The sequence below is a fragment of the Gobius niger genome, assembly GCF_951799975.1.
Source record: "Gobius niger genome assembly, chromosome: 5".
NCBI lineage: Eukaryota > Metazoa > Chordata > Actinopteri > Gobiiformes > Gobiidae > Gobius > Gobius niger.
In genome coordinates, this window is record NC_136856.1 from 13,677,255 (window position 1) to 13,694,794 (window position 17,540).

A 17,540-nucleotide genomic window follows, 5' to 3' on the forward strand; every position below is an offset into this window, starting at 1 on the left:
GAAACGTGGCAAGAGCTAACGTAAATAAGAAATAATGTTTGATTAAAATACAACCAACAAAATCAATTGACTGTTGGATTAAATCAATCAAAATCTAAACAGTCAAATATAATGTTTTTTTATTCACCCATAGTTACACCTGATGCCTCAAAAAACCTTTCAGAAGTATAGTAAACAATCAATTCAAATTGTACTATCAGCAAAGAACAAAATGCCAGTCCGCCCTTGTGTGTCCTCCCAAAATTATGTGCAATTTGAAATTGACCGGACAAACAGGAAACTTTTTAAAAACTCTATATTCCAAAAAAAATTAAAGATTGAAACAGGACAACCACCAAACTAGTCAAAGTCTTAAAAAGATTGTTTTTCTGGCACAAACAGTTTCATTGTTTCAAGTAGCATTTTGCTTTCATATTATTTGAGCTTACTAGAGGATTATGTGGAACAAAAACTACCTCTCGTCACTATTATAAAATCATACAAATGCACACTTAATAAGCATGAAAAATAAAAGCTTGGATTCTGATTCTCTGGGAAACAGAAACCCCATTATGCCGTTTTGGCATAATCGACATACATTATACAGTCACATTCACCTACTTAAGCTATCACAGATTGAGATTGAGACAAGTGGCAGAAGTTTGAATCTAGAAACACTGGTGGCTTTTCAGTTTGTCCACATCACCGAACCCCTTTCCACAGGTGGAGCACTGGAGAGGAACCATCTCATTGGAGTGAATGATCTGATGCTTCTTTAAATATTCCACACGACTGAATTTCTTTCCACAAGCTTCACACCCATATGGCCGCTCGCCTGTGTGGATGCGCTGGTGCCGCTCCAAGTTTGCTAAACGGCTGAAGCTGCGTCCACAATGGGGGCAGCGGTGAGGTCTCTCCCCTGTGTGCACAAGATGGTGGCGCTCCAGAGAGCGCACATGTGTGAAGCGTTTCCCGCAGATCTCGCAGCTATGCGGCCGCTCCACGGCTCGGGAACACTCGTGAGCCTTGAGTGCCCAGGCATGGTTAAATGTGTTTCCACAGGATGCACATGGGAACACCGAGTGCTCTTCTGAGGAGCCTTCTAAAGAAGCGCCCGCTAAGGGGCAAGGGTGCTCCTCCAGTTTATGTTCTGAGCTGAAGCCTCCTCCACAGTGAGGACAGAAGTGAAGCAGATCTCCTGTTTCACAATCTCCAGGCTCGCCGACACTTGAAGGAGCAGAGAGGTGTGGAGGAGGCTCAGACAGCCCCTGCTCACTCGCACTGTCTCCTGTCAGGACTGCAGGCGAGCCAGCATCTCTTACCCACCCAGATGCCCCTTCCTCTGCTTCAGCCTCTTCAGCATTAAACTCCACCTTCACATGAACCTGTGCAAACTTATCCTCTCTCTGAAGAGTGGGTGGCTCCAGGTCAAGCACCTCCCTGACCACCTCCTCCTGCTCCAGACCGTCTAAGCCGATGTATTTGGGGGGTACACTGCAGTGGACTTTAGGTGCAGGACTCATCATGTGAGGGGTCTTCATAGCGGCCTGTTCACGACTCTTCTCAGCACTCAGAGCAGACTCCAAACCTCGGAGCTCGTCCGCAGTCATCCCTCCCACAGAGCGCTCGGAGTTCAAAGGTGGATCAGACTCTACTTCTACAGTGAATGGAAAGAAGCAGACGCATTTGTGAGATGAGCAAGCATTATCAAACTCCATTCCTTTAGCACAAAGTTACCTTCACTGGGGGTGTGATGGTTTTGTTTGGATGAGTGCATTTTCAGGGCTTCTTCAATTAGACGAATGGAGGCAGGTCGAAACCCCTCAGCTGCCGCCAACTGGAAAAAGTTTATTGTTAATGGTCTTTAATTAAAGTGATTGTGTACACTACAGTAACATTAAGCTCATATAAATGGATAAGTACTGCCCCAGCATACATTTTCTGATGCAACCACATGGCCCAGAATAAAGCCAATTTCCATCCGTAGTATACTGTACTTTCATTTTCGCAATACTGAGCTGAGCACTGTAGAGAAGCGCTTTCTCCTCCTATTGCTCCAGTCAAGCGCTCACCTCCTCTTTGATGTTGGTTGTCTCCTCCCCTTCCCCAATCAGTCTGCTTTCATCATCATCCTCAGCTTCTGCTCTCTCCTCTTCCTCTCTGGGGAACTGCACAACGAACATCTCCCTGGCCTCGCTCCCCGCTCTTGCTGCACCTCCGCTTCCTCCCCCACTGCTGTTCTCCTCCCACACACCTCCAGGCCAGTCTTTGCCATACGCTGCTGCCACTGCCCTTTTTGGTTTACCTCCTGTGGAGAAAATCAGATGCGAGAAAAGAGTGAGTGAGAAGAATAGTACTTGATGTTGCGGGAGAGTGGAAACACCCAAAAAGGCTAAACAAGAGTTGACCTGTGTAGCAGTGTCAAGAGAGAATGGGAGGTGCACGGGGGAAGTATAAAATACTTCACTATAGCAAAATAATTGCGTGTTTAGTTGAAATAAAGCACAAATACAACATAGGTGTTAAAACAAATGACTTGAAAAGCATAAATCAATAACATTGAGTTGAAGCTACTCTCAGAACTTGCTGTTGTCAACTATTAGGCGAGACAAAAGTTAAACACAATGTTGGTATAAAAATTTGATTTATGTGCTATTGCAATAATTGCAGATTTTGATTCACAAAGAACAAATCTGGCATTTACTTGGAGTGGCTGATGTATTGCACAGTGGATACAGAAAGGAGAGGACATAGAGCACTGAGAATGGAACACGTGAGGGGGAGGACATAACGGAGCAAGCAAGAGCAGGAGCTGTGTGCAACGTGATCAGGAGGAGACGGGGGAGGGAGAGAAGTGGAGCAGGAAGGGAGGAGGGGTCCAGAGGAGTGGATTACAGCAGGAGGCCAAGAACAGAGGGAGCAGACATAAGGAGGGAGGAGACAGATGGCTCCTAACCAAACAAATGAGTCTTCAAAGAACAAAGCTCAAAACTAGAAACCTAAATCTATGTTTATAAAATCATTTAAGAGCAAATCATAGATTAAAATGTACACTGAAAGAGAAATCCATGAATGAAGCAGCAAGTGTAGTAACATTTTGGATTCAATTCTTTGATTCAAATCGGATAATGTAACTTGGTGTATCCAGACAAGGCCAATAATTTCCTTTTTTAATTCCCAAGCGACTTCAGTAGCACATCGAAAAAACTTACTGAGTTCAGCTCTGCGCTTCTGCCGACTTGCAGCAGCTCCTCCTTCAACTCCCAGCGCAGCGTTGCGGCGTTGGGCTGCCCAGCTCATGCCATATTTGCGCTCATTACTGAGCCTGTTCTCTGTTAGTTTTAATCTCAATTTTAGCGCATCATTCTCGTTCCTGTAAAGGGACAGCTCCACCAGGTAACTGTTCACCGTGTCCTGAAAGAGTTTTGTGATTTCACACACAGATGCACGAATTAGACTGTCCATCACTGCAGTGAGGTGTGTCTCAAATGTGGTCACTGATTCCTCCATCTTCTTCAGCACAGCCATAAACAGCAGACCTGTTCCTAGAGAAGAAAAACATAGTCATCATTTTTATACTTTGACGTCAATTAATTCAAATGTATACCCAAAAATATACCAATTATACCGTTTCAGTAGATAAATGTATTCAATTTAGTAAAAACAAAAGTCCATTCGTTTTCTTCTGTTAGGTGCAAAGGCCAATAGTATAGACCTCAAGTGACACCTCATCATAAACAAGTTGATAATTGTCGGCAGTAAATAGTTGATATTTCTTTTCAAAATACATATTTAGTTGGCAAGTAATCGCATGCCTAAAAATACGAATTTGTTTACACTCGTGATCAGCAACAACATACTATACACTATTGGACGACAGTAGGCTATATGACCCGCCGGGTAAGTATATTTTGGAGGCTGGTACACATAGGTATATTCACATTGTTTAACAAAATTGTCCACGTCTGATATCGCAAAGTTAGCTATATTGATCGCGTAGAAGAATGAAGAGGGATTAAGAGGGAGAAGCATGCGACCTTTCATGGAAGTGGGAGGGAAGTGGCCATGTTAGCTGCCTTGCTAAGTTAGCTCTATTACTCACCGTTTGGGAGATCAAATCGCAGATTTATTCACACGACCAAACGATCAGAACATTGTTACAAGGCGTAAAAAAGCCTATGACGTTGTCTGAAGAGGTAAAGGCTCCGCGAAACAGGAAACTTTATCGTTCTCTCTCTCCCAAAGCCACAACTGTAGTTTTCCTCCCTTCCTTGGCTTGTAGCTCTCCCCAAAAGATGCTTGACTTGAGAACACTGCGCATGCGCAGTATCCTTTTCATTTTTGCTCATGTCTTTTGTTTTGACATAGATATAAACAACATCTATGGTTGACATCAGGGTCTTGGTCTTGTCCGCTTCTTCTCTGGTCAGCTAAGCTAATGCGAGAATTTCTAAGTAAATAGACACGTTTTTCTATTATTGCTTTTGAATTAAATGAATTGTATGTAAACAAGTGCATTTTGTTTAGCTATTACCAATTATTCCTCTATTTTATGTAGTATATATTTTGTATTAACAATTATCTTTACAAAATCCTTTAGCACTTATTTCAAAACAAATGCAGTGATATGATGCGAACGTATGGGGGCAGTGAAACTTTTTCCGTGCGTCTTGTGTGCGCGCTAACGCAGAAGAAGCACAATCGTACATCATCGGCTTTAACGACGAAGTGCTGTCGGTCATTTCTTTTTATAAAAACAAAATTCTGACAACCAGGAATCATGCCCATGTTTGTCGTGAACACAAATGTAGCCAAAAGTGAGGTGCCATGCGCACTTCTCTCGGAAGCAACCGAAGAGCTGGCCAAAGCAATGGGTAAACCTGCACAGGTAGGTTCTCTTTCATTAAGATAGTAATTATGCAAAGACAGTATTTCATTGAGTAAAAAAAAGAAAAAATGCTTTGTTTGTCTCAAGTATACTATGGATCTCCTATCATATCGAGCTAAACCAGATCTTTTTTAAACATGCACGCTTGCATAACATTGAGTTAATGGACACACAATATTTGTACAAGTAGCCTGGACTATGTGGTGTAGGCCACCAATGTGACAAGTATGACCTTATTTCTATATTAGAACGCTTTTTAGTTTTATAATATTCAAATATTTGTATCACAGCGCCAAAGAAAATGATTAATTTGTAAACCCATGCAATATTCTGGTTAACATTTGTTTGCTTTTCCATTATTCTGCTTTTTAGTATATTGCTGTGCAAGTCAACCCCGACCAAATGATGATGTTTGGAAACAAAGGAGATCCTTGTGCCCTCTGCTCACTTCACAGCATTGGGAAGATAAGTGGAGCCCAGAACAAGCAATACTCTAAACTTCTATGCGGGCTGTTAAACAAACACCTAAGCATCCCAGCTGAGAGGTAATTTCATAAGATAAAAGTATGAGCCAATGCAAGTTAGTCATATGCTCCTCTAAGGTGCATGGAATTACATGTGGTATGCCCCAGGGTTCAATTTTAGGCCCAGTGCTTTTTAATCTGTATATGCTCCCTCTTGGTGATGTCATCAGGAGACACGGGGTCAATTTTCACAGTTATGCTGATGATACACAGTTATACATCTCCATGTCTCCAGATGACACCAGGCCAATAGATGCACTTTTTAACATTTGCATTTTAGATATCAAATTCTGGATGGTAGAAAACTTTCTCCAGCTTAAAGGAATAGGCCACCGTTTTTACATACTGAAATATGCTCTTACCTCATTTTAGCCGAGTTAATATATCCCCGTCTGGTCTTTGTCCGTGCGCTCTGTCACGCAAACGGAGCACATACGCAGCCTCTCCCACATGTCACATAGCTCCAAAAAAGCTCACGATAGAAGCTACCAAGCTCTTCCACGTGTTCCCTATTTAAATAAAGTTACGTGAAGTGTTTTCATGCGAAGTATATTTACACAGAAATGTAACGTGTCGATTTTATAAGCAGATAAAAAGGGGGACTATATTGTGAGGCGTAATGATACGAGGAGTAAAACGTCCGCGCAGTAACTCCTAAAGGTTATTGACGGAAGTGAGCGGGGGAAGTCTTTAGGAGTTACTGCGCGGACGTTTTGCTCCTCGTATCATTACGCCTCACAATATAGTCCCCCTTTTTAATTGCTTATAAAATCGACATGCTACATTTCTGTGTAAATATACTTCGCATGAAAACACTTCATGTAACTTTATTTAAATAGGGAACACGTGGAAGAGCTTGGTAGCTTCTATCGTGAGCTTTTTTGGAGCTATGTGACATGTGGGAGAGGCTGCGTATGTGCTCCGTTTACGTGACAGAGCGCACGGACAAAGACCAGACGGGGATATATTAACTCGGTAAAAGTGAGGTAAGAGCATATTTCAGTATGTAAAAATGGTGGCCTATTCCTTTAACCAGGACAAAACTGAAATGTTAATCATCGGCCCTGAGGCCCAGACAGAGAAACTTTTACCCAAACTACAGTCACTGTCTATTAATCCTTCCTCACAGTTGAAGAACCTGGGTGTGATCTTTGACTCTGAGCTGGCGTTTATTCCACACATTAAGAATATCACAAAGATAGGTTTTCACCATCTAAAGAACATAGCCAGAGTCCACCCCATTCTCTCTCGGGCCAACACGGAGACGCTCATGCATGCTTTTATCACCAGTCGTATCGACTACTGTAATGCCCTGCTTTCTGGTCTTCCCAAAAAGAGTATCTCAGGTCTACAACTTTTTCAAAATTCAGCAGCTCGTGTCCTGACGATGACCAGGAGGCGGGACCACAATATACCGGTTTTAGAATCGCTGCATTGGCTCCCCGTGTGTTTCAGGATCGATTTTAAAGTTCTTTTAATGGTTTTTAAATCTTAATGGTCTTGGTCCTTCTTATCTTTCAGAACTGCTTTTACCTTGCGAACCTTCACGGCCCCTTCGCTCCTCCGGCAGGGGTCTCCTACGGCCCTCGCCTCTGGAACGACCTGCCGGAGGAGCTCAGGGCTGCAGTGAACGTTCATGTTTTTAAGAGCAGGCTCAAGACCCACCTTTTTAGCTTAGCCTTTAACTGACTAATCTATTTATTTAATCCTAATATATAAAATGTATATATATGGGAGGTTGTCCCGGCGCATTGTTTTAAATTTTGTAATCTGTAAAGCACTTTGTGATACCTTTCGGTATGAAAAGCGCTTTATAAATAAAGTTTGATTGATTGATTGATATGCATAGACCAGGACATTATCCTTAGCCATTAGACATTTGATTTCTGTTTTGGCTTGGGACTCTTTTACTCTTACTAAACTAGCCTTTTTGGTTAAATAATTATGTAACTGTCTGATATTATCTGATTTTGTATACAATAGGAAAATGAAAGAAAGAATAAAGAAAGCGACCAATGTAAAAAAAATAAATAAACAATCGGAATATGAAACAATAGAAAAATAATTCTTCTTATAGTCAAACTGGCCAGCGAGCAACATAAATTTACATACTAATTAAATTAATAATTCGTTTTTTAGTCCGTGTTTACCAAAAAGTATATCAAAACGAAAGCATTGTCATTGACAGACTAACTTTTCATGTTTTCTCTCAATTTGTTTCTTTTAGGATTTATATTAATTTTGTCGACATGGAAGCTGCCAATGTGGCCTGGAACAACAGCACCTTTGGATAAAAAATAAAAAGGATTCAATCTTTCCAGTTTTGTACTTCAATCCCTAGACTAAAGAACTGCTAATGTTACTTGTTAGCTAATATCAATCACTGACAATTACTCTAATCCAAGCCAACCACAAACATTATCAAAGCTTCGGAGTTGAACTAGCACTAGAAATGTACTTGAAGATTGTTTGTAGAATTGCACTGTCACAATAAATTAATAAAACAAACATGGTGAATTTGTCAGTCTATTTTTTTTTTTATGTTTTATTTGATTTGCCTCAAATTGATGTTCTGATGCATTATGTATATTGAATGCTTGATTCAAGAGACTATGGTTGATATTGTATAAATTATGGACTTTTGTTTACATTGGATCATTCGAATTTGAAGCATGGTTGGTCTTGTTGTGATGTTTAAAGGGCATTGCTATTTCAGCTTTTAACCACATTGTTTCCATTTATGTTTCCAAAAACACAAATGAAATATTTCTTCATAAACAAAATATGTTGGACAGCCTAAATAAAATATCGAACGCAAACACACATATTGGTTGCATTAGGATAGGATTTTGTTGATCTCACAATGGAGAAAGTCACTTGTTACATTATCTCAAGGTAGTGCAAATAGAACAGGATAATGTGCAAACCAGTAATAATAAATAGTGGTCTCTTATGTACAATGGCAAAATAATACAAATCAAATTGGAGCAGAATATAAAATGTCAAACTTGGCAGTGCAAAGTTTACAGTTATAGTGAAGTTTCTTGGCATTGATACTGAGAACTGATATTTTACAATGGACCATGATGTAAACAAGCAGCTACTTCATCTCTCTTGATACAGCACTTACTTACTCACTTATTGCACATGAACTATTTTCAGAGTAGTAACATCCTCCAGTCGCTCTCCAGAGTTCAGTGGGCAGCCCGGGACAGAGCATCCCACTGGCTAACATTCCCACAGGGCGGCAGTATTGAGAGGGATGTGTTCATGAGACGTGCGTCCAAAAACGTCACATCCATCCCGTTCCCTCGCTTTCTGCAGCGCCGAAGATGGCCGCGCTCTGCTATCATCTGCGGACTTTTAATCTTCTCTGAAACCTTCTAATTTGTTTGTCAAAGGTTATTGTTATGAAAGCTGTGCTGTTGTGAGCTGTGCTACATTCGACCGAAGGCAGAATTTGTCGCTCAATGTGAGTATGATTCCGTGATGTTGTTTACTCAATAGCTTACTCATAGCGGTCGCATTGTAGCCTATGTCTTCTTATATTCATTCTTTCCGCAGCTGCCTATTCTTTGTAGCAGTTTTTATTATCACCTTTATTATTCATATTAGTGTGCTGCTTCAATGCTCTGTGATGGGTGTCATGGTTGTAGAAGGACCATGCCTACTTTGCATCTTTCTTTGCCATCTCGCAGACATGATTATTTTGCTTTTATGCTTTGTTTTTATGCTATGTGTCGGGATTGTATAAGTGTTTATTTTAAGTTTACTCACATCATTACCACAATGTCATCCTTGACTGTTCTGTTTTTCAGTCACAACATCTTGTGTGCTTCTACAGAGGTTCAAGATGGCTGACTATCTGTCCAGAGCATGCAGACTCCAGTTGACCACAGCCATGGAGAACTTAATCAGGACAGCAGTGTTTGAGATATCACAGATCTTTGAGGACAATTTATATGATCATCAGATGGAGCTTGCTCGCAAAGGAGAAGAAATTGCCTATCTTAAAGTAAAATTACAGCGGGCTGAGCTGAGGCTTAAAGACGTCTCAGCAGGTACTGGAACAGACCTGAGTTTAAATACAAGTTATGAAAGTCCAAGAACATCTGAAGAACCTGCTCCTCAATCATCCATTGCTCCTGATGTAAACTATGAAGGTATGCTTGTGTAACAAAGTTATTATGTTTTGTTTTTACCACCGGAGTCTTAATTGAATAGCAATATTTAACAAGGAAAATGTTCTTTTTGATTTCGTCTTTATGTGGCCCCGTGCAGTACCTGATGATTGGTGTGTCCCACTGGACTCAGAGAATGTGAAACAAGAGAATCCTTGCCCTAGTGTTCGTCTCAAACAATTTTCCATTACTCTCTCCCCGATTCCATTAAAGCATGAGGTAATTGATTGATTTTCATCCACGTACAGTCGAGGCCAACATACAGGCTTTTTTCCCAAGCCGTGGGGTGCTATAAACAGTGCATTTAAAAGTAAGTTGGTGACAAGTGTGGTTGGATTCACACTGAACCAAAAGCGCTGCTCTCGGGTCGAGAGCCCCTTTAGGTCGACCTAACTAGAGCCTGTGTGAAAATTACCTTGAAGGGATTTTTGTGGAGGTGGGCGTTTTTTCTCCGCAGTCTTGCATTGTATCTTTGCTCCTCTTCCATGAGTTGTTCGCCAGACCTCTGTGATCACACGGCTCATTCAGTCATTCAGGTGGTGAAACGGACTGAGCCTGGTCTCCTGTGTTCACGCTCAGTCATTCTCAGCCAATTTTATGAAATGGCCCTCTAGTGTCCAGATGTTAATTCTGCTGCTCCTTCTGTCCCTCCCTACAAGCTGAACTGGGATCTCTCTGTCTGTTCCAGACCTGAGAACTACCTGCATTCACTGCAGATGCAATAAAAATATCTGGGGCTGGGTGGTGGAGACGGCAGTCTGAGCAGAGATGCCCAGACTTCCTGCACTTCCTCCAGGTGTTTTTTTTTTTTTTTTTTTCATTTTTATTTGACATTTGTTTACCCAGGAAAGTCCCACTGAGATTAGAAATCTAACTTCTGGGTGAGCCCCAGACCCATGGTGCACCTATTTTACATATTTTTAGTGGTAGAGGAAACCTACACAGACACAGGACTTTCTTGCTGTGAGGCAGGCCACCGTCCTGCGGGGATCCCGAGGCATTCCCAGGCTAGCTTAGAGACATAGACCCTGCAGCGGGTCCATGGTCTTCCCTGAGGCCTCCTCCCAATAGGACATGCCCGGAACACCCCCAAAGCGAGGTGACTCAGCTGGCTGGCTCCTCTTGACATGAAGGAGCACCCTGCGAAGGAAATTTCGGCCACCTTTATCTGTGATCTTGTCCTTTCTTTCATTACCCCCTGATCTCATGACCATAGGAATGTAGATCAACCGCGAGAGCACAATAAGCATGTTTTTTTTTTTCATTGTCAGGGTAGATTGCTGCATAAGCTTGCACGCCCAGTTGTATAGCCCAGTATATTGGCCTCCACTGTTATGAGTGCGTTCTATTGCCATTTTAAGAAACCAAAATAAAAAATTCCCATTTCTAATTGAAGGCATTCAGTAAGCTCGAGGAGTCAAAGCTTGCATTGCGGACCAAGGACGCTGCTCAAACAGGTACGTTGCTACAATGGATTTGTTTTGTGCTTGTGTTGGTTACCACTAACTACAAAACCTTTGTAAAATAACTTGCTTATCAATCATTATTCTGTGTTAATAATTTTACTACATTTGCAGGTTTACAAGATGAACTCAAGCCCAAAAGAAAGCGTGGGAGACCCCGTAAAAATGCACGCCCCATGAATATCAAAAAAGAGCCATTTGACATTGAAGTAGCACCGCTCACACAGAGAGTGGAGAGAAAAGCAAAAGAACATACAATCAGAAAATGTAAAAACACAAGTATGAAGACACAAGCAAGTCCCTCTGAAAAAGCATACCATTGCCGCTTCTGTCCAAAGGTATTTGACACGCCGTTTGGCCTCAGTGTTCATGATCGGGCGCACAAAAAATGTAGAGGTTGCAAAAAAATCTTTCCTTTCCCAAGTATTCTCATGCAACATAAAACGAAATGTAAATTCTACAAGAAGTTAATGAAGTCATCCAATGCTTCATCAACGGTTTCTAAAGAACACTCATCAACTATTGAACAAAAAGACAAACCTCTGGTTCAAATAAAATCATCTGTCAGGAAAATTAAAATATTTACTTGTAAATGTTGCCTGAAACAGTTCAATTCACGTTCACACCTTATGGCGCACCCTTGTTTTATTACTTGTCAAACGTGCCATAAAAGATTAAGCAGTCCGATTGCTCTAGCAGTGCACACGGCAAAAGTGCACAAGAGTCTTATGAATCTCAAAGAAAGAAAAATGGAGCCTTGGACCAAGCCTTTGGATGAGCTTGAAAATAGTGAAGAAAAGACTTTGTCTCCATGTGAAAGAGCACAGCAACACATTCAACGATGCCCACAGGGGTTTAAGTGCCTGATATGCAAGAAGATCTACTCATCAAAATATACTGCTGTTGAACATACTTTTATGCACACTGGTGAAAAGCCGTACAAATGTGGTCTCTGTTCACAAACATTTTCCCAAAGAAATAATCTGAGCATTCACAGAAGAAAGCAACATGGTGTAGTCATCAGAAAAGTCATCAAATGTGCATGTTCCAAGAGATTCTTCATCAAATCGAAATACAAAGCTCACAAGTTAAGCTGCCCTAAAGCAGGCAAGTGAGAAGGTCTTTGTGCTGCCAGACATGCTGAAATGTCGTGAAGTGTCGTTTTCTGTTCTTTTTTTTGCAGCAGAGTGTCTTCCATAATTAGACACCTTTTATTTCCTATTCGAAAGTTGTATACATGTTTTCATACATTGTGATGTTGGTACAATCTAATAAAACTCAACATTTTGACACACTTATGCCTAATGGTTTAAGACTGTGACGTCATGTCGCAGAGCGGCATGGAGATTTTAAAACAAATACTTGAGTTATTGATCAAAACAGTGAATTGTTCCACGGCTTATTTGATTGCACTTTTTATATTGTTTTTATTTTATTTATTTTTAGCGATAGTTAATCTGTGTAAAATGTATGCTAACAGCCACACACATTGCGAATCTCCATGGTAACTAGATTTTCCCGATTCGTTAGTTTAGTGTTTTTGCATCACCAGGTTTTCATCAAAGACTCAACAACTTGCATCAAGTGAAACTGCACAGGCATAAAGCGTAACCAAAACTGTTTTTTACAACTTATATTTTACCAGAGCTCTTCTGTATTGTCTTACCGCGAGATTTTACTTTATCATCTCACTAACCAACCAGCTCCGAATCAAACGCACCGATCGTACGCATAACAAAATTAACTGAAGTTCAATTCGCTTCTGTTTGTGAGATAAAAAAAAAAATGTATACGTATGATCAACGACCAAAATGTGAATCTCAGCCATTGTTTTGTTGCTAAGTTAGCTAGAGCTTCGCTGGATGGTAGCATCGTAGCGTTAGAACTCATATTACATGGACCTCAAAACGGAATTGTGGTTTGCAGCTTTAAAGTGACTTGTCAAAAGGCGAAATGGAGACTGTGGCAAGTGCTTTTCATGCACAGCTGACCTCAGTCATGGACGCTTTGCTTGCTGCCGCAGTGTGTGAAATTGCTAAGATTTTTGAGAGCAGTCTGTGCGAACACCAGGCGGAGCTGTTGCAGAAGACAAACGAAATCTCCATCCTCCGGTCAGAGCTGGATAAAGTTGAGAGAAGATGCGCAGAAAGTGTCATGCAGGGCGCAGATGAACCACCAACAGAGAATGAGCAGCGGGTGAAGCAGGAGCCAGACCCTGTGACTATATCACCAGGTAATCTCTTGTTTAATGTCTAATATATATAATATGTATATATATATATAATATAATATAATAAGCAGATCACCGTCTTTTTCTGTCACTTCCCTTCATTGTTTACTATTTTTCTGTGCAGATAACTTGGCACTTTGTCTGGGTGGTCAAAACTCCACTGGAGTTAAGGAAGAGGCCAAGTTGGATGAAGCCGATGAATCAAATCATGAAGTAATTTGTCCACTTATCCTACTATCTTGTTGTATGGATTGTTCCCTCATACTATGTTTTGCTTTAAGAGACATCAATGGGTAATTTCCTTCTTCCCCCAGCAAATTAGTTTACAGGCAAACCTGGAACTTGCAACAACTCAAGCTTCAGAGATGCAACTTGCCAAAAATCAACAGGAGCCTTTATCTTCAGCACAATCAAAGGATGAAAGTAATAGCCAAGTAATGTGTAAGTATTTCGTAATCAATGTAAACAACAAATATTCTGTCTTTGTAGCTCCTCTCTGGGATCAGAACAATCTAACTTCTGCACAACTAGAAGAAGATGCCCACTCTCTTCCTCTGTCTATATCTATAAAGGTACGTTCTGACACAAAGCGTACAGAGGGATGGTCACCAGGGTTAAACACCACTCAGAAGACAGCGATAGAAAACCTTCAGTCAAATGAACCCATCTGGTCTGGTCCACTGAACAGACACACTGTACTTAGTGTTGATGAAGTTCTTTCAGAAGACATTAATGGTACTCTTTTGAATCAAGAATCTGGAAATTCTCCCTCCAGACATGGCATTATGCAGTCAGCTCAAAGGGGAGACGAAGAACTAAAGAATCACACAAGACAAGGTTCAACCTTTAAATCTAGGGACCGACCACAGTCTAACTCTCACACATTTGCACTGCGAAATGTGGACTGTCTTGGTCATTGTCCAGCAGGCAGCGGGGTGACTGCGGGACGACCTTACACCTGCCCTTACTGTGCAAAATGTTTTGCCTACCCCTCGCATCAGCGACGCCACCTCCTACGCCACACGGGAGTCCGACTACACTCGTGTCAGTTCTGTGATAAGCGCTTCCTCACGCCCTCTGAGCTCACAGTCCACACTCGAACACACACCGGGGAACGGCCTTTTGGCTGTGGACAGTGTGGGAAGCGCTTTGCCCGGAGTGGAAATCTCAGAGCCCACCAGAGGGACGTGCACCTGGGCAAGAGGCCGTTTTCTTGCACCGAATGTGGAAAGAGATTTGCACACAAGGGCAATCTGCGCGTTCACCATCACAGAGTACATCAAGGACAGGGGTACTACCTACATCATCAGCAGGTCCAAATGGACTCTGATACTGTGTAATGGTCCTGATGAAGATTTTAGAAACACTTATTTTGTCCTCATTACATGTTCTCTCTGCATTATCAATGTAAACTACATTAAGGATGCAAGTTGTGCAGGTCATGTTCATTATTAAAGTCTATTTTTCAAAGCATAAAACCAATAGAATATAGAAGCAGTAATAAATAACATATGATTAAATAGTAAAGTAACTTCTAGAGTTATGGAGCAATAGCACTTATCTGAGTGGAACATTTTTCAATGTTTTCAAATAGTTAAAATGTACCCGATATTGTTAGAAATAATCGTCTTGACCCCCAATGCCGAATGCAAATAAAGACTGTGTTTTCTGTTGCACTGTTGTTTCTCAGCCATCTGGGGGCAGTGTAATCATAAGCATGTTGTACTCATTGACAGTCCAATGGTAGTACTTCACTTTATAGAGATGTATTCTTCTCACATTATTTTGTGTGTGCCATTTTGCTTAACTTTACGCAATAGTTACAGCATAGATAAACTACCTGGGTCTCCTAAATTTAATTTCCATCAGATGTTTGAACTTAGACTGGTGCTTATTAAGACATTGCATGTTCTTGTAAAATTAAAACCAAGCAACTGGACTTACATTTCAGTGTTTCACACTCCATTTAGAGAGCTTCCTCATAGCAAGTAACTATAGATGGCTTTGGACGTTGGTGGGCCCCCTTCTCCAGTGAGATTTCGTCACCCCGAGTCACAATGTGAGAATTATCATAGTTTCACTTTTACCTGTTATAATCCCTGTTGTATTCATAACTGCTGAGTGGAGCTTTCCTTTATATTTCATGGCTGCTTATCGAATACTGATCGCTCCTTCCCCAAAGGTTGTCAATGTTTCAGTCAATCTGGGTTTAGTTTCTATTTAGAAATCTTAGATGTCACATTTAGCAAGGCATTACACAAATTGACTTGTAATAAATGGCTCTTACTAAAAAACTGTCACAAAATGTTTATCAATTACAAACAAAATAATATTTCATAGGTCTCTTGAGAGGGCAAAGGAATTATCGCTAAACTAAGCTGAAGGCTCGTTTTGACCAATGGGTATGTTCTGTTAATTCCTGCATTAGTACACTTGGTCTGACAGACTTACAGATTTAGAAGATTTTGAAGTGGTGCACAGTTCACTGTAAAACAAAAAAGCACCAGACACAATCTACGCAGCATTTTCTGTTTCTATATTTTGTTTAATCTCCTTTCAGCCATAAGCAGCTTTGGCGGAGAAAGGACAAGTGAACAGTTGACGTGCTGTAATTCCTGTGTTGTGTGTACTAAAGTTATCTAAGGTGTACGTGATGAAACCACAACAGAAAGCTTAGCGTGTTTTTTACCCGGGACGCATGCAGCATGTTACAATTAAACATTGGTTTATATTAACAAGACAGTTTGGAATTTAGACAAAGCTGGAACACACCTTCCAACTATCCCATAATTCTCAAATATTTGCTAATTTGCTTCCTGTTTCACACACACTTGTATTACAAATGACAAATCAAATCATAAATATATTTGTAAACTGAATGACTTGACAAATTACTTTTTGTCAAGTGCACACATATTGGCACAGTTTTCTGTTAAGCAATAAGGCAAAAGGGTTCCCAGGGCTTCTTATAATGTATATTCACAGACCCCCTCTCTCTAGAGATGGAGCTTAAATGTGTTTTTCCATTACTGCAGAGCACCCCCATCCCTTGTAAAGTGATTATAGCAGTCTGTGAGGAAGAGTTGATCCTGCGCTCCTGTGACTGGTTAAGCCCTTTATTGGCTTCTAATTTGAGACACTGCAATGATTTCACTTTTCAAACCCTTGTAGATTAGATCAACTTTATTGTTTAACGCCACACAATAAGACATTACCAAGTGCAGGTTATAGTATACAAAAGAAGTGCTATAATTTCTACTTAATTTACTGAGAGAAGCATCATCGTCATGGAAAACAGGCTTTGTGCAGTAACCTGCTTTAGAAACCACAAAATCTGCAAATTATGGACAAATATTGTTTTAGTTAATAGACAATGAAACTAAAAAAGACTTCAAGTGCAAATAATAGCCTTGTTAAGCTAAAACAAAAGTAAGGTGATCAATAAAAAAAACTGTAATACAAGTGTATAAACTTAGCTGGTATATTGTAAATTGTTATAATAAACTGTGACGCCAGACTGCTGTGTGCGCTCGAATCATTTCGAACTGCACTGCACTTGTGATTTTAGTCTGGCTGTCTGTTGTGGACCATCCCACCAGCGTTGGGGACACAGGTTTCTCCCCATGTCAGTCTCTCCTTTCTTTCCCTCCACCTCCTCTTGCTCCTCCTCCTCCGAATGGAGTCTCCTCTGACCTCTCCTACTTCTCTATACCACTCCTGCCTATCCTTATCCACATTATCCACATCAAAGGGTTTCGGAGACGAGATAGTCATAGTTTAGTTCATGCTTCTGCAGAGATAACACACACAGGATGGTCTCCTCTGGTCCGGAATGAAACTCGGGACTGTTTTGCCGGGAGGTGAGAACATCAACCCTTGTGCCACCATGCTGCCAGGAGTGATGAATTTTATCTGGAAATCAATTTAAAATTGTTTTAAAGTTGGATTCATAGCATAGCATAACATATGCCTTTTTCTTATCCTTAGAGCTAGCCCACAAAAATTTGTTTTCATATCTATGTAATGGGGCAAATTTGAGAATGACTATATGTGATGATGGAAATGACACGTCACAGAAAAATCACCTAAAACGGAGGTGGGCAAAATGCACTCCAAGGGCCGGATCCGGCCCCAGTTTTGTCCAGCCCTTGATTCTCTTTCCATATTCTTTTTCCAAAATGTATTCCACATTTCTTGACAGGGAGGAGTTTATAAGTGTGTTTCACAACTTTTGGGGAGAAACACTGTCGTGGAAATGGAAACAACAAGGGTTTC

The 17,540-nt window shown here is 40.9% G+C and overlaps 3 protein-coding genes and 1 long non-coding RNA gene across 4 annotated transcripts; 3 read left to right on the top strand and 1 right to left on the bottom strand.

The window, feature by feature from the left end:
- Positions 1–352: 352 nt before the first annotated feature.
- On the bottom strand, positions 353–4,298 carry LOC306963312 (uncharacterized protein). The gene is made up of 5 exons (XM_079556839.1): positions 4,082–4,298; positions 3,192–3,524; positions 2,052–2,287; positions 1,717–1,816; positions 353–1,636 (listed from the first exon to the last, which is right to left on the bottom strand). Exons 2-5 carry the CDS (start codon positions 3,505–3,507, stop codon positions 648–650), a joined length of 1,641 nt encoding a protein of 546 aa, XP_079412965.1. The 5' UTR covers positions 3,508–3,524; positions 4,082–4,298; the 3' UTR covers positions 353–647.
- A 345-nt stretch (positions 4,299–4,643) lies between these two features.
- Positions 4,644–7,695, top strand: mif (macrophage migration inhibitory factor). Its single transcript, XM_079556796.1, has 3 exons — positions 4,644–4,867; positions 5,240–5,412; positions 7,619–7,695. Exons 1-3 carry the CDS (start codon positions 4,760–4,762, stop codon positions 7,683–7,685), a joined length of 348 nt encoding a protein of 115 aa, XP_079412922.1. The 5' UTR covers positions 4,644–4,759; the 3' UTR covers positions 7,686–7,695.
- Positions 7,696–9,219: 1,524 nt separating this feature from the next.
- On the top strand, positions 9,220–12,188 carry LOC306963425. Its single transcript, XR_013792909.1, has 4 exons — positions 9,220–9,554; positions 9,673–9,791; positions 10,969–11,029; positions 11,150–12,188. It is a non-coding gene; the product is annotated as an uncharacterized lncRNA (long non-coding RNA).
- Positions 12,189–12,953: 765 nt separating this feature from the next.
- LOC306963004 (uncharacterized protein) lies at positions 12,954–15,094 on the top strand. The gene is made up of 4 exons (XM_079556426.1): positions 12,954–13,268; positions 13,390–13,478; positions 13,580–13,688; positions 13,755–15,094. Exons 1-4 carry the CDS (start codon positions 12,989–12,991, stop codon positions 14,603–14,605), a joined length of 1,329 nt encoding a protein of 442 aa, XP_079412552.1. The 5' UTR covers positions 12,954–12,988; the 3' UTR covers positions 14,606–15,094.
- The last annotated feature ends 2,446 nt before the right edge of the window (positions 15,095–17,540 follow it).